Source organism: Coffea arabica, chromosome 2c, assembly GCF_036785885.1.
Source record: "Coffea arabica cultivar ET-39 chromosome 2c, Coffea Arabica ET-39 HiFi, whole genome shotgun sequence".
Taxonomy (NCBI): Eukaryota; Viridiplantae; Streptophyta; class Magnoliopsida; order Gentianales; family Rubiaceae; genus Coffea; species Coffea arabica.
In genome coordinates this window covers 58641560-58658947 of record NC_092312.1, presented here as the reverse complement: position 1 = coordinate 58658947, position 17388 = coordinate 58641560, and the positions used below count along the sequence as shown (strand labels likewise).

The 17388-nt window shown below is 39.9% G+C and overlaps 1 protein-coding gene across 1 annotated transcript; it reads right to left on the bottom strand.

Annotated features, from left to right (window-relative positions):
* Positions 1–4524: 4524 nt before the first annotated feature.
* On the bottom strand, positions 4525–5967 carry LOC113724431 (uncharacterized). Its single transcript, XM_027247334.1, has 2 exons — positions 5656–5967; positions 4525–5475 (listed from the first exon to the last, which is right to left on the bottom strand). Exons 1-2 carry the CDS (start codon positions 5965–5967, stop codon positions 4525–4527), a joined length of 1263 nt encoding a protein of 420 aa, XP_027103135.1.
* Between the last annotated feature and the right edge of the window lie 11421 nt (positions 5968–17388).

Sequence of the window (17388 nt, the reverse complement as noted above, 5' to 3'; positions counted from 1 at the left end):
CAATTCATTGTCCAATCACAAATTGAATCAAAAAATACATTTTTAAACCATTTATTTATTTATCAAAAAATGGGGCGCGACAATTCCCGTTCCCTAACATGTTCAACTTCAATCCCAACATAAGGATCTTTTGGGCTACGATCTTCTCCGCGTCCCACTCTTAATTATTGTACTGTCATAGTCAAACAATTATTGGTTTCCTGTAACTATTCACGTAAAATATCGATTCATTCTTATTCCCAACAAATGGAGATCTCAAGTCCTTAAGATTGCCCTCAACTCTCAAGTACTCGGGTACAAGAATCCGGAACAAGGTAATTCACAACTCGAGCTGGCCAGTCCCAAGAGTGAATCACCACATTCGAGATTCCTACCCAACATACATATCAAATTTCCTCAAATATTAAGATAAAGGGTTTATACCTATCACATTCATGAGTTACAGCTCACATTTCCAGAAGAGCACTTAAGCCTTTACTCATTCGCATAATAAATACCATAACACCACTTGGTCCAATCTTACCCCGGGCACAGACTACGCGAAGCAGCTCTGATTTTCATCCTTGCAAGTAGTCGCTTAACTTTCAAACCAATCCCACAGTCCGGCATCCTAAACTTGTAAGCCTAAGATACACTACAAAGATCTGATGTCTGAGCTCTGATACCAACTGTGACGCCCCCACTTCTCCCTAAGGCGAACCAAAGGGTATCCGCAGGACGCCTGCCCAGCTCTCACCATGACTCATTACAATCCTTAATTCAAAAGTTCTGAATACGTCAAATAACTTCAATACATAATAAAAGTACTCCAAAATATCTCACACTTATAATTAATCAGCTCTCAAGCTTAATACAACTCAAAAGAATATTTACTACAGCCATCTACTGTAATACAATTTAAAGTCTTGAAAGGAAAGCAATCTAGTACTATTCACGAGTACTCTTGGTTTCGAACCCTGTTAAAGAAATCCAAAATATGGGATGAGCTACACAACCCAGTGAGGTTCCAAGACACTCTAACAGTTCTAATAAATCAAGTAATTGAGCATACTGCATGTATGATTCAGGGTTACACGTTGACATATGAATGTGAGACAATTATCATTCTACGAGTAATTTGAGCATATCACAAGTATAGCACATTTGCATGAAACGGTTATCATTATACAAAATAAACACACATTTAAAGGATACGGTATTCCAGTGGAACCATTTCGGTCATCTGCACCTTATGACTTCCGATCCCCACGGTACGGTCTGGCCATCGCCTTATGTCTCCAGTGGTAATACTTGAGTATACCGAAACGGTGGCTCAGGGTTCCAACCTACCCGACCGAGACCAGTCCTAACTCAAGTAGGTCAGTAACCAAGGGTAGGGCCCAAGTTCAGTTTAGAGCTTACAACATGCACAAGTAATCAAATAACCTGACGAACGGTAAAAATTATTCTTTTGATAGGTCGAGTGAGATAAAGTACACACTCGCCTTAAAATGGTGGATAATTTCATATGAACAATTACTAGTAATAATTAACACATAAACACGTAAGCAATATTTGATAATTTCATGTGAACATGTAATTTACGGTAATTAAATAATCAAGTACCAGGTAATCAAGTAGATAGGAAAACGGTAAGTAATTACGGTAAACGGTTAACGGTTAACGGTAAACGGTTAACGGTTAACGGTTAACGGTTAATGGTTGACGGTTAATGGTTAACGGTAGTAATCACGGTTAATTGGTAGACATTAGTCATTTTAATAGGCCGCCATTGGCCGTTTCTCCCTTTTACCATTTAAGAGTTGAGGAGATTCACTCTAATCGACTTATGCGACCATAGCATATTTAATCATTTAAACACATTACATTAATATGCAAATCAAGTATTTCATGTCGAGTAATTCAAGTATACCTTACTTAAATACACATGAGTGTGGTAAATACTTAACATGTAGCACTTAACACTTAATGATCATGGAATAAACATTTCATAGACTTATTCAAATTACGTACTCCTATATGGAACACTCACCTATTCAATACAAAAGAGTAAAGTACAATCGGGTGTCTAGACGTCTCCTGTGAGATCCTCTTGAAGGTCTCCTTGAGTGCCTGAGCAAATAATAACTAACTATCACACACTATTACTTAAAACTCCTAATTATCAAGGAAAGTTGTACTAGTGTACCATTTAAGGAGAATTCATTAATTGAGCCTTAATTATTCATAATCGAGGCTCGGAAGTGGGTTTCAAAAACACAAGAGAAATATGATTTTCACCTTTGAAATCAAGTGTAAAACGGTCTAACAATATCGGAGGAAAATGGAGAGCTTGAAACCCTCAATTTCCTTTAAGTTCGGAAATTTCAGATTCGGCAAGCAAACTTTGAAAAATCAGATCTCATTCTTTATGAGTCCAAAATTGGAAAACTTAGTACCGTTGGAAACTACTTCCGAAGTACTAAAAGTTTCTAGAAGACAGTTTTCCATGATTCCAAATGGATGACATTTAAAATTTGGCTCAAAGTTAATGACTTGAGTTATCAAGACAGATTTGGGTTGGTTTTTGGCAAAGTTTGGAAATTTGGTAAAATTCACACGTTCTAAACTAGCCTCTAAAATTTGGAAATCTATTAGAGTTGCAATCCAAGTTTAAAACACAAAAAGTGGAACAAGAATTGGAGTTTTCAGCACCAAGATATAGTAGCTCAAATTTGCTGAAAAATCGAAACTTTTAGGAAATTTCCAGGTTCAAATCACAAACTTTTGGTCGTTGGTTAAGCATTGAAATGGACTCGGAATGGCACTAAATTTGACAATATTACACTACCATGTAAGGGCTATTCCTCTGTAAAATTTCATGGAAAAATACGTACGGGAAGTCGGTTAACAAAGTCACGAAAGTTTCTAAATTTTCAAGGCAAAGCTGCCTTGTGCTACCATTTCCCTTTTCTAAAACATTTGGCCAATAAAAACATCTCAAATATGGTTCATTTGTGTAGAAAAAGTCTAGGAAACATCCAAAATACACTTGGTAGGTGATTAACACCAAGAATTTCAAAACAACAAGTCCCAATCAAGATTTAGGCATTTACTAGTCAAAAGAGGATTTTTACTCACTGCATCAGTTTCAAAATATGGCCACAACTCATTCAATTCAACTTGGAATTGAGCATGATTGATGGCGTTGAAAACTATATTCATAAATCTACAATTTATCAGAAGAAATCATTTTCAAAATCTGTCCACGACTAGCTCATATTTGAGCATCAATTTGCTGCTCAAAACAGAGCTTCCAGTGAACTAGCGAAACAGGACAGTCAAGTTCAAATGATTGGTACGGTTTACTCTGGTGGAATCAGGATGTGAATTTTATACCAATGGAAAGATGGAAATGTCTAATTTCCAGTGCCATAAACGGTACTCGATTTCGACATCAAAGTAAAAGTTATAGCCGAAACAACAGGACTGCCTGGGCAATCCGTGAAAATTTTCCAGTTCTGCCATACTTTGGAAATCAACACATTTGATCAACCAAATCATGTTATTTTTCAATGAGACTTTCTACACAACTCATATAACATGTATACATCATAAAAAAGTCATTAGAACCTCAAAAACTTGCACTAAAGTGCACGAAATTCATAAGGGCAGAATCGGAATATTTTTGCTCTTGACCTCCTTTGAGTTTCCTTTCATCAATACAACTTATTTCCGCTAATTTAAGTACTAAACCAACATTAATAACATCAAAACTCATGAAATCAGTCTTCAAGTCATTGTGGGAGTTCATAGAGCCCACACACCAAAATCCAACATAAATAAAGCTACTCATATGGAAATACAAGCTTATAAGTGCAATACTACTTCTATAAACTAAGATTCAAGGGGTTGATCGTTATTACATCCTTAGATGATCAAGATCGGAAATTTTTGGTCACTTTAAGCCCCAAGAGAAACCGTGGAAATGAAGCTTTCTTCCTAGCTTAAGTGAATCTCGAAGTTGTTTGCAAGTTGTAGTTAAATTTTGGAGTTATTTGGGTGAGAAATGAGGGAGTTGTTGAAGAAGAATTTTGGTTGTCTTCTTCTTTGGGGTGATGCACGGCTGGTAGAGGAGAAAAGAAAGGTTGTTGCAGCTACAAAAGCTTTTTGAGGAAGCTTAAGAATGTGTGGCTAAGAATTCTCCAAAAGTCAACCAAGACTAGTGCGCGTACGGGCGCATTTCGTGCTCGTTTCCTCTCGGGTTTGTTTCACTAGTGCACTAAACCTCCAATGTACTTGTATTCATACTATTATTATTCACTCTTAATAGTCTAGAATAAATTCCTTAATTCTCCAATTAACCGCTCCGACTCGATATACGCGAATTTTCAATTTTTATGCGCTACGGCGAAACCTCTAACAAATTCTTATAACGATAGTACTACTACTAATATATATTTTTTTTATCAAAGGGTCAACCTGCCCTGAATTTTATTCAATCATGCAACGATACTCTAAAAGGAAATAATAAAAACCCAAAAATCAAGCCCTAAGTTGCAGCTCCCGCACCCGAGGATCTCCTAAGCGGTCCAGACGTGCCTCACCTCTGGCCCTGCAGGGTAAGGACTCAATCGAGGAGTAGCAGCAATGCCCCCCTACCTGCAAGGATGCCAGGGCATCTGCCACCGAGTTGGCCTCACGAAACAGATGCTGAAGAGGAGCCCTCATCTGATGGAGGAGATGTCTGATGTCCTGCAGTACAGTACATACCGGCCATTTTGAGACGGCTTCCGAATTCACTAGTTGGACAAGCACCTTCGAATCTGATTCAACAGTCAAAGCTCCCGTCTCCCGTTCTGCGCACATTTGTAGACCTTCTAGGAGAGCTTGCGCCTCCGCCTCCAGCACTCCCAAATCCCCAAACTCTTTGTAATAAGCCGAGATCACCCTCCCGTCATGATCACGCAGCACCCCTCCCCCTGCTGCTTTGCCGATGAGGACACTAGCATCAGTGTTAAGCTTTAGATGCCCCGGCGATGGCTTTTCCCAAGAGACCGGCACCACGGCCTTAGGCTGTCCATAGCTGTTGCCAAAGGCCGCCCAGGGACAATCCCGGTCGCCTGAAAAAGAGGCCAAAGAGAAATCGTGAGCCTTACCCATCCGGCCCAACAACTCTTCGATCTGAAAAATCACTTGAGACGAAGTGATCAGACATGCATCAAATCTAGCTTTGTTTCTGCTCTTCCAAATAAACTGAAAAACCAACAGCGGAACAAGAACCCGCACATGAGTGGACGAAACCTGTGAGTGTGAGAAGAACCAGTGGAACAGCATAGCGGCAACACTGACCGCGGTGAAGGGGAGAAGCCCAAACACCTTGAAAAAGTATTCCCACACTTCCCCAGCCACCGCGTCGTGCAGGAAAAGGTGATTGATAGTTTCTGGGCCTTGCTGGCAACAACTGCATCTAGAACATAGTGCTACCCCCTTATCCTGCAGCAAGCTATCGAGGGGTATCCAGTTGCGCAACAGCCTCCATACAAAGAAGGATACTCTTAGAGGCACGATGGAACCCCAGACCCAACAATCGATCCACGAAATATTACGCTTTTGGCGGATGTCCCCCCACACTGAGGCTACGGAGAAGTTGCCATTGGTTGAGGGTGTCTAAACCATAACGTCATCTCGATCAAGTGAGAAATGAATGCTAGTGATCTGCTGAACCAAGAAATCGAGGACCCACTCCTTAAGCCGAGGCACATTCCATCCATGAGGCGTGAAGAACTCCGCCACCAGGGAATGCGGGGGATTCGACACCCCCATCACCTGCTCCAGAGGGCGATCTCCGCACCAGATGTCATACCAGAAGTCGACCATTCCCTTCCCTAGACACCACCTGATCCTAGCCTCCGCAAAGTCTCGAACTGATAGCAGACGACGCCAAGACGTCGGCGGGTGCTGCACCGTAGCGCGCGACGGGTGCATGTCCTTGATGTATTTGTTATGCATTTAGCACGCCCATATCGAGTCCTTCCGCCGCAGCCGCCACCATGACTTACATGCAAACGCCATAGCCTAGTCAGAAAAAGAGCGGAACCCCAGACCCCCTTCCTGGATCAAAAAACAGAGCTTCTCCCATACCGCCCAGTGTATCCGCTTTGAGTCTACGCTTGCGTCCCATAGGAAGGAGTTGCAGATCCTGCCGAGGGCCGTCACAACAGATTTGGGGGGGCAAATTGCCTGTAACAGATATAGGGGAATCGAGCCAAGCACATGCCGTACAAGGACGATCTTCCCTCCAGTACTCAGGAGTTTCGAGCTCCAATAGAAGAGCCGAGCCCGCATTTTAGCCAAAAGGAGGTCAAAGACTACCGTGCCCAATCTTCCACGAACTAGAGGCACACCAAGATATTTAACCGGAAAGGTCTGCCTGGGGAAGCCCAGAGACATCTCTGCTAACCTAATTTGATCCTCAGTTGCACGGGGGGACGGGAGTAGAGCGCTCTTCCCTGTATTGACCTTTTGACCAGAACGTGCTTGATACAGAAGGAGAAAATCCCGAAGAGCCTTCAGGGACGGTTCCGAGCATCGAGTAAAGATAATCGTATCATCGGCAGATGCAAGATAGGGCACGGTACCGCCGGCCGAGACATAGCAACTATCCTTGTTGTTGAGACTTAGCTACTGGAGACCCAGACCCATAAACTCCGCTACAAACAAGAAGAGGGCAGGGGACAAAGGATCCCCTTGATGCACTCCCCTACTAGACTTAAAGAAACCTGCGGGTTGGCCATTGATTAGAACTGAAAACCACGAGTTGGAGAATGTCCTGAAGAGGAGGTCTATAGTAGCCTCTGAAAATCCAAAACTCCGCAGCATAAATAGCAGGAAAGGCCACTCTACTCTATCATAGGCTTTTTCCATGTCTAACTTGAGCACCAAATTGGGATGAGCCAATTTTCGATCCAATTCTAACACCAGCTCTTGAGCCAATAGAATATTATCCATTATGCCCCTCCCAGGGACGAAACCCGTCTGCCATGGCGAAATGAGTTTAGGCAGCAAAATCCCTAGCTGATTAGCCAGAATCTTTGATATGATCTTCGATCTCGTATTACACAGGCTAATGGGCCTGAAGTCCTTCCACTGAAAAGCCCCCTCCGTCTTTGGGATCAGTACCAGTAACGCACTGGAGAAACCCCTGGGCTGCTCGATCCCCTTAAAAAAGTCCTGAACAGCCCTCAACAAGTCCTCTTTGATGATCTTCCAGCAATGTTGATAGAATCCCGCCCCGAATCCATCCGGCCCCGGCGCACTATTAGTCTCCATTGAAAACACCACGGCACGCAGCTCCTCCAGCTCCGGTAGTCGCCGTAGCATGTCATCCTCCTCCCGTTCTAATCTGGGCAATTCTGAAGGCAACACAGGCTGGGAAACATCCCCACTCGAACGAAATAGACCTGAGAAAAACCGCACTGCGGAAGCCTGAATGTCCACCGTGTCCTGCATCCAACCCAACGCTTCATCTTTAACCCGCGAAATATAGTTGGAGCTCCTCCGCTGCTTTGCTACTAAATGGAAGAAAGAGGTGTTCGCAACCCCTTCCTTGATCCACTGAAGCGCCGCCTTTTGTCGCCAGTACTCGCATTCAATTGCCAACTCTCGTAGATACATGGCCCTTGCCTCATGATGCCGAATCTTCGAGAGGTCGTCTCCCCTTGAATCGAATTCTGCCTCCCGTTGCTTGTATACTTCCTCCGCCGATTTGACGCGAGCAAAGATATTCCCAAACTCCTCCTTGCTCCATTTCCGCAATTGGAGCCGAAGGGCTATCAATTTGGAGTAAAACAAGTTCATCCCACCCCTGAGCCCGAATGTTGCCATGTCGTGGCTACCGTCTCCAAGAAATTGGGGTGACGATGCCACACATTAAGATATCTGAAGGACGGTGGAACAGGAGACCCCGATCCTGCTTTGATCAAGAGCGGCGCATGATCTGACCGGCCGCGAGGAAGGTGAGAAACTCTTGTGACTGAGTATTCTGCCGCCCATCTGGAGTTGATGAGAGCCCTATCCAAACACTGCCACACTTTACCATTCGTCCAGGTAAATGGAAAACCATCGAAGTCCACCGGGGAAAGCCCACACGTGAACATGGAGGAATTGAACTCCTCCATGGTAGAGACATTAGCCGGTCTCCCCCCTCTGCGCTCCTCCGTGGACGCGATCACATTAAAGTCCCCAGCTACGATCCACGGCTCCATCACCCCACACTGAAACCCTATAAGCAATTCCACAGAGGGCGTCTACCAACTCTCGTGCACTTAGCATAGACCGTCGAAATATTGACCACCTCACCTAAGGGAAACATGAGCCTGGCATGCACAACCTGATCCTCCCTCTCCAAGAAAGAGAGCTTGAAGGATCTACTCCAAAGACACCATATCTTCCCATTCAAGAAAGACGACCCGTGATCAAGTTTTAACCGCCTCCGGACCACATCAAGTTGATCAACCCCAGACATGGGTTCCAGAAGGAAAACTGGGGAAATCTTATTATCTAGGCAGAGTTTACATAAATACTTAATGGAGTCCGGACGCAAAGCACCCCGTAAGTTCCATACTAAAAAATTAATTGGATTTAACATGGGAACGTAAGAGATACTTAGCTGGTGACAGGGAAGGCGCTTGAGCGCGCTTGCCCTTCGGCTTGCCCCCCTTCCTCTTGAGCTCCTCCCCCTGCTTTGCATCCAAATCCCGGGTAACTGCCTCTTCATCACCTCCAGGCGGCCCCTCTGGGCATCCTGTGTCACACTCCTAAAAAAATTGATGCAGCTCCACCAGAGATGTTTGCAGCTCACGTGAGTTCCTAGCAGACAGCCTTCGCCTCCTTGCTTGCTCCTGCTGCCGACAAGGAAGCTCTGGAGCCGAGGAGGCGCGAGCAACCTCCAATGTCGACGAATCCTCGAGTGACTCCCCCAACGAGTGGAGGACTTTCAAAACGACTGCCTTGAGTAACCTTCTCCTCTTCAAATCCTGCCTACACCGCAGTAGCCGGAGGCAGACAGGCCAACTCCACCTCCGCCTCTTGGGTAGCGACCTGCCGCAGCAGAGAAACGTGGGCTGGGAGACCAACCATCACTTCCACCGGATGTGCTAGCACCGCAACTGTTGTTGCGTCTTCATGCCCAGCAGCACATTCTGGGGTAGCCGGGGTACCTTCGGCCAAAGGAGCCAATGTAGAGGGATCTGGTTTGCTCCTTCAACCTATAAGTCTCCAATTTTTCAAACTCACTGTATCCCCAAATCGATCACTGTCTCGAAAATGCGTATTCACTATTCTCAATAAACGAACTTCCAAAAATTAATTTCCATAACAATTTATTTTTAAAATACATGAAAGTCATAGTTCCATGTAATTGGGTCTAAAAAGGTTAGAAAATAATATTTGGGGCAAACAGGTAATTAAATATTTAAATAAGCTTGTACCAGGAGTTTAAAATAAATAAATTCTTTTCGTGTCCTCACGACTTTTCTTAATCTACTATTGATTATTCTTATTTTTTTTTCAAAATTAATACACTCTCAATTCAAATATAGTCTTGAAAAATGTGTACTCGTTGTTCTGAACTAAACGAGTTTTCGAAAAGTAACTTTTCCAACAAAACGCTTTAAAAACATAAGAGAGGCATTTTTCCATATAAATGGATTTTAAATAGTCAAATTAAATAATTAATGAAGCCAGTAAAATAAAATAAAATAAAGAAAATTTCGTGTCTTCACAAATTTCATGATGGATTCTGAAACTTCATATTTGCGCACTTCAATCGCATCAATAAGGGAGTATTCCTTTCTTTAGCTTGATTTTCCTTTTTATATATTGAGAATAATGTATATTTAAGTGTTGGGAGGGGGAGAATTGAGATTATATGCATTGTATATGATTGATTTGTTGGTTAAAAATATTGTACTTGTGTTTGGAAATGTTATCGTGTTTAGAAATTTTTTAAATTTGGATTTGTTGGCAAGGAGTTTTATCCATTTATAAGAGGAAACTTTGCAAAAAAGTTTTCAAAATCTTGTCCAAAATTATAAAATTGCTCCAAAATGTTCCAAAATTTTTTAATTTTATCCAAGGGTAATAAGTTCCATACCATTAATAATTCAAATTCCTTTTATGTTTGAGATAAATATATGTGACTTGAAAATTTCTTTTCTCATTCAACTTGGAAATGACTATTATGTAATTATAATTTGTACATTTTAGGAAAGTATATCTCAAAAAGTAGAGAAAACTATGCCTAAATTTTGCATATTTGATAAAATTTCTTCTCTTTACTTGATTTAATAAATTAAGTGATAAATATGGTAAATAATTGTAATACTCTTCTCATGATTATTCTTTTGAAGGAATAATTATTATCTTTACTTTGACAAAAAAGAAAAGAAGAAAAAAAGTAGAAAAAAGAAGAGAGAAAAAGAATAAGAGAATAAGATTTGTTCTACTTCAATAGTTCTTGTACTTAGTAACAGAGAGTCTTCATCTACAAATGTTGACTTTTGCGTGAAACGGTACTAAAATTAAGAGTATACAAAGCGATTTGAGAATGTGAAGTGTTCAATAACCGGCGATTTTTATCTAAAAATGTCGATTTTAGCGTCAAAAGACAATTTCACAACTTGAGTAATATTAAGCTATATTATATGAATAAAATCCCTTGAACTTGAGAAGAGAGATGATCATGAGTTTTGGAAGTATTTTTATTGACCATATGAGTTACTTGCTAATAAAATTAGGAAAGAATGAGAAATTGAGTTGAATTAGTTAAAATTATAATATAATTGACTCTCATTTACTTGATATTATGAGTTATTGAATTAATGAACAACATATATTCCCCCACCTAGGGTACCCTTTGGGCATATAGGGTTGCCGCCACCTAGGTTCACTTTTTTGGGTGTTCATGGCTGCCCTCCAACCTTCTGCTTGGGGGCAATGTCTTCTTCCCCTTTATTTCAATGCAAATCCTTTTGCAAACAATTTTCTTCACAATGTTCTCAATCGGTACTGTCCATTAAAGTTGCAGTTTCTACTCACAAGGGGAAGCCAGCTATCATTTTTTCACAGGGTGCTTTGGAGACTTTGTCGACTCCTTATAAATTCGGGTTAGCTGGAAAATTTTCTAAGGGACGGCCAAAGCTGGAAGAAGTGAGAAAATTCTTCAGCTCATTGAATTTGAAGAAGGCAATCTCTGTGGGATTATTGGATTCAAGACACATTTTCATTAAGCTGTGTAACAAGGTGGATTTTCATCGAATTTGGGCTCAGAATATTTGGTATGTATTACGTTTTCCGATGAGAGTTTTTAAATGGTCTCTAGCTTTCCATGCGAAGAGAGAGCCAGTGTGGTTTTTGTGAGACCCCGATTAGTCCATAAGTTTGATAGTAAGTGAGGTGAATTATTTGTGCGGTAAAATTGGGTTTTAGAACTAATTAGCAAACCCTAATTTGGGTTAGGATTGAAATGCTAGTTTTTTTATTAATCATAAGTTCGAGTTGTAGTTAAAATTAGTTATGCTAGGGTGTGTTTTAGTATAGGTAAGTATAGGATTTGATCCATTTTATATAGGTTAAGTGAGTTTAAAAGTTAGAAAACCCTAAACAAGGAAAAAATCTCTAGTGTTATGATTTATTAGAATCCTAAATTAGGTTTAAACCCTTAATATTTCCTATGACAAAAAGCTTGTTGTTTAATTGCATTTGTGTATGTTAATACATGGTTAAGTTAGTGGGGTGATTAGTAGAAAAACTAAGTAAGATTAATTAGTTTGGACTAGATTAAGTTTAGATCCTATGGAGTAAAATGTAAGAAGTACAAATGTTTAAGGGCAAGAGTTGATCACATGCAAAGTTGGAGTGTAAGGGCTAAAAAGCAAAATTGAAGCTTTTATGTGCTTGGTTGTTAGGGAAAATATCTTCTAATGCATTGACTAAGTTTATATCATAGGATTTGCTAGATAATCATAAGAAATAAACAAAACAAAAACCAAAATGAGAAAGAGGGAGAGAGGGCCGACACTTGAAGCTTGAGAGGAGGAAAAAAAAAATCTTTGGTGCATCAACTTTTGTCCATCAATCTTGAAGTTGGAGCTTGGCGGAACCTCTTTGGGAGCTTGTTGTAGTAGCTTGCACCCTTATCAACCTTGTTTGAAGGTAAGAAAGCTCTTGTAAGTTTAAGTTTGGTTAATGATTTTTGAGATGGTTGGAAATGAAGTGTATGGTTGTTGTTGAGCCTTATTATGGCTTATGAAGTGATGGTGAGATGTTTCCATGGATTATATTGGTGGTTTATTGCTCTAAGACTTTTGGTTATGGCTGCCCTAGTTAGGGTTTAATGATGCATATGTGAATTAGTTCTAATCTTGTGTTGTTCAACTTGCAAGTGATATGTTTGATGATTTGCCTCATTTGTTTGGTTGGTTGATAACAAGGGCTGGTTTGAATCAAGAAACCCTAGGTTAAGGTAGGGTGTATTAGCTTGATTAGGGTTTGGTTGGATAGGGTTTGGCTAAGTAATGGTTGGATTAGGTTAAGTAATGTATATAATACTAGGTTCGAAATTGTGGTTAGTGTTTGGACAGTTTTTGTGGAATTTCATGAAGAATCTTTGGATTAGTTGTGTAATATGTAGGACCTAGTTTATGTGTGTTTATTTGGTATGAAATTGGTTAGAAAACTTGCATGAGAACCATAGCAATGGACCATGCGTTTGCGATGTACGAAAACGGTTAAACTGGAAAACAGGGCAGTCCAGAATCTGAACTTTGGCTACATTTTTCTTTGTGCTACGTACTAATTCAGGGTTTTCCTGAAACATGAAAGTTGTAGCTTCTTAAGTTCTTGTTGTGCCTGCAAAATTTCAGTTCAAATGGATCTGTGTAGCTTGAGTTATGGCCAAAACTCTCTCTTCTGTTCTAAACTCTGAATTGTGCTATGTTTCTTGATTTTGCTTCTGACCGTGCTCAGTTCACATTGATAACAAAGGAACTGTGTGGCGACCCCACTTCCCCCTGAGGCGAACCAAAGGGTTGGCGGGCCGTCTGCCCAGCTCTCGCCAGGACTCACGCAAGCATTCCAACCCAAATCCTTCCGAAGAATAACCTAATCTATGATAAAATAATTTTTTTCCCGAATAGGATCATCCTTAAATCTACATTAACTTCAGAGATAGCAGTGATAAAAATAACAAATCGAGGCTCTTAAACGTCCCACGTGCTACGTACTAAAGATAGGAAGTCGTACCAATCCGGATAGATAAATACATAAATCCATAATACAAACTTACAAGCCAAGTAATCAAATTTTAGGGTTTACACATTTTCCAGCTTCAAGTGGCAATCCAAAATGAAAGTACATTATCCCAATTAACACATTACAGCTCACAGAATAAGTCATAATATTCAAATACATTCCAAAAGGAAAACATAAGTAAGCATCCAACTTTCAGTTTCCATAACCTGTTAAGGAAAACAATAAACGTGGGGTGAGCTAAAGCTCAGTGGTGCCCCAAAACATGCAATCACATAATATCAAACAGCGATTAATAACTTAGCAAAATTTAAACAGTTAGGAAAGCGTATAACAGCACAAGGTAGGATATAAGGGCTCTCAGGAGCCATTTTCCTCGCTTGATCAGAAATTACCGTAGTCGACCCTCCGTCAACTCTCACTACTTAAAGTCCATGTAGATACTCTTATTTTTCTTAGCTCCGGACACCGAACATACCCCAGCTCCGGGCCCGCACGACAAAATAAATGAGAGCGGTAGTACTCGAGTATACCTGGGACTGGTCGAGGGATTTCCCCAGCGACGTTGCGTCCAGCAAGAGATTAGTATAGACTGGTCGAGGGATTCACCCAGCGACGCAACTACATTTAGAATCAGGGATTCAGGAGAAAAATGTTTTTGCACAAGTCATCACTCGAACGGCTAGTGCGATAAAGTACACACAGCTCACTTCGATGGATCAAAAACCAGTTTTGCAAGTTATCACATATCGAGTCAAGAAAGTGCTTTAAACAGGTAAACATAGAACAGGCAGGGACACTCACCAAGAGTGGAGTTCAGATATCAAGTTGGGAATCGAATTTCGTGTCCTCGCAATATCCTAAAAACCAAATTTTGAAACTATAAGTTTCTATTCAGTTTTTAAGCTTATACACATCGAGGTATATTTAATATACTACTAGTTTACTTTCCCTTAGTAAATTCAAGAACCTACTTAGGTTGAACTTGACAAAAGTAGTAGAAATGTTTCTTATAGTTTTCCTTGAGATACTTTTTCTTATAAAAGGGTAACTAGTATTATTTTCTTGAAATAAGTCGACAAACCTCTTAAAATCCACGTTAGGAAGTTACTTGAACATTTCTTTAAATCTATGGTTCTTGCAAAATTATTACTAAAACTATTTTACCTAAAATAAGTTTCTTGCCGAGCAAGTTTCTATGCTTTTAACTAAAATTATTAAAATTCTTATTGTAGACACCAAATTTTAAATAATTTGTATGTTGCATCTATTTCGTAATTTTTGTTTTAGATTGTTTGCATTTTTAGTTCATTATCGTTTGTTTTGCACTTTTAGTTGTTATTTCATTTTAGTTTTACTCATTTTGCCCTTTTAATTTGTCTAGTTCATTTGCTATTTATTTTTATTTGTCATATTAGTTTTATTCACTTTTTAGTTTTTTAATTTTTAGTTTTTAGTTTTTGTTTTATAAGTTTTTAAGTTTAGCGTAGAGTTTCTAGAAAAAGAAAAAAAGGGGAAAAGGAAAACATTCAAAAAATATATATATGTTTTAATCATTTTTGTTTTATTCTTTGCTTTCTTGGAAAAAATGGAAAAAAACGATGAAAATGGAAAATGAAAAAAAAGAGGAATTTGGAAATTGCATTTTTTGTTGTTTCTAGTTTATTTTTCATCCAATATTAATTAAAGTGTTTTTTGTTATTTATTTCTGTTATTTTTAATGTTGTTGCAAAAAAAAAAAAAAAAAAAGGAAAAATTGCTCCGCGGCATGCGAGCTGCCGCGACTTGCAAAGGAAAGGTTCGGCAGCCCCTTGGCTGCAAATTGCAGAAGGAGGACTGGGTTTTAGGGATTGGAGATGCCCATATAAATAGAAGAGGGGATAGACAGCCGAAAACAGGAGAGAGAGGGAGAGATTAAGAGGGGACGAAAAAAATACAAAGGGAGAGACGGCCGAAAGTTTGAAGAGAGGAGATGGAAGCTTGACGGCTGAGAGAAAACACAGGGAGAGAAAACCTAGAAACTAGAAGGAGAGGGAGACTAGTAGAGAAAGAAACGAGAGGCAGAGGCGGAGGAGTTTTTTTTGGAGAGGACATGATGGCCGCAAAGCTGGAAAAAGAAAGAAAATAGCGACAAAATGCAACCGAGAGAGCTAAGAAGAGATGGAGGGAGACGGCTAAAGATCTGAGAGGGAGAACTAGAGTAAGCAAGGGAGTGACGGCTATGAGGTTGTAAAGCTACGAGGGTTCTCTGACGGAGAGATTAAGAAACTGAGAGCTTCACAACGGCGGCAACTCTAAGGATCAAGCAGGGAGGAGGTTGCGTTCCGGCAGCGAAACAGGTAATCTCCAATTTTTTCTCTTATTCACTACATGCTCTAAGCAGAACCAAATCTGTTAAATTGAAACCTGATTTTGGTTCATTTGTTGGGTAATGATTCGGTTGGTAACAAAGCACAGCAGGCCTTAGAGAGTAGCAATGAAAAGTGCAGAAAAATGCCCAGCTTTGCTTTTCCTTTATTCAGGATTCTATGACAGATTTGCCGTTTTAATACTGAAACCAGATGTAGTATTTGGTTTAATTTATGAGTGAGGCTTGCAACGTTTGTTTTTGACCCAAAAAGTCTGATATTTGATTGGTTTGCCTATGTCAATGAAACACGGTGTTGCAGAAATTTTTCTTTCCTCTCTTGGTTTACATGTCACGGCTCTGTCTCATTTGTTCCTGAGCTGCGTAGGCTGCTGAATGGTTTGAGTTGCAGAAAGTTTCCTTAGTTGCTGCATTCGTTTTTTAGCCGAAAACTCTGCCTGAATTCTTGGTTCAAGGTTTAGGGATTTGGTTTAAAAAGTTTTGGTCAAACTTTGATATTCAAATCTGAAGTACCTGTTGGGAAACAAAGTTGCAGCAGTTTTTCTTTTTGTCAAAAGCTTCTCCAGGCCTTTTGCATGAAGTTTGTGTCGGTATTTGTATGATCTTTTTCATGATTCTACTTGTTTGGATGCCAAGATCCTGTTTTTGTTTAAAGTATGAGATCAAACCTAAATTTAGTGTTTGAGAGTGAGAAGGAAATTGCAGCAAAAAAAAATTGTAGAAGCAAAAATGCAGCAAGCTTGCACTTTCCGTTTGCAGAAATCTTCTTGAGTTTGCATGAAAGATTGCTGGAATTTACATTATCTCATCATAATTTGTTGGCTTGTTGAATTCTGTGTTAGTTTTTAGTTTAATGCCGATGGCTTTGATTGATTGGTGAGATGTTAGTTGCATATTAGGATTGTATTTGAGAAGTTTAGCATGTTGCAAATGAAAGGAACCAGCAAAACAAAGAGATTTACGTAGCATGCATGAAATATATTCCAAAATTTGCACTTTAACCCCTCAAGTTTCCTTTTGTTCCCCTATGACCCACAAATTTGAGAAAGCTAATCAATTGGGTCCCTGTGATTTTTGCAGCAATGCATTATGGCCCAATTACATTCCATGTTCTTGCAATTAGGTCCTAAGATATTTGCATTTGAACCATTCCTCCGCCTTTTCTTTGTCTTTGGACCTTTGAAGTTCCTAAAAGTGTTTGATTAAGCTTGAATGCTTGGCTAGTGTTCACAATTGAGTCTTTGGTAGCATTAATGTTTCAATTCCATTGCTTGTTTGCCTTCATTGGTTACCATGTTTTGCTAAGGTGATACTTAATGCAAGAGTTTAAGAACTTCGTGTCCAAATGAGCTTGTGTTCGCCTATCTTCTTGAATTTTCTGAAATAAATTGGCTTTGGCCTTTTTCTTGCTCTTGGACTTGCAAAGTTTCTAAAATGTTTCAATTAGCTTTGAATGGTTGATTAATGCTTGCAATTGGGTCTTTGGTGAATCCCTTTATTGGAAACTATGTATTATTTGATTCCATTTAAATTACAATTAGGAGAGATTTGGTGACTTTGTTATACTTTACTATTTGAGGTACCGTGACTTTTTTTTATTGTTTTTGAAGCCATGTTTCTTTCATTTGGACACCATTCAAAGGGGGCGGTATAATTCCTTTTATCTTTTTTGTCTCTCCTATGTGATCCAACGTGCTACATGAAAATTGCATGTCTACTTGCTTCCCTTG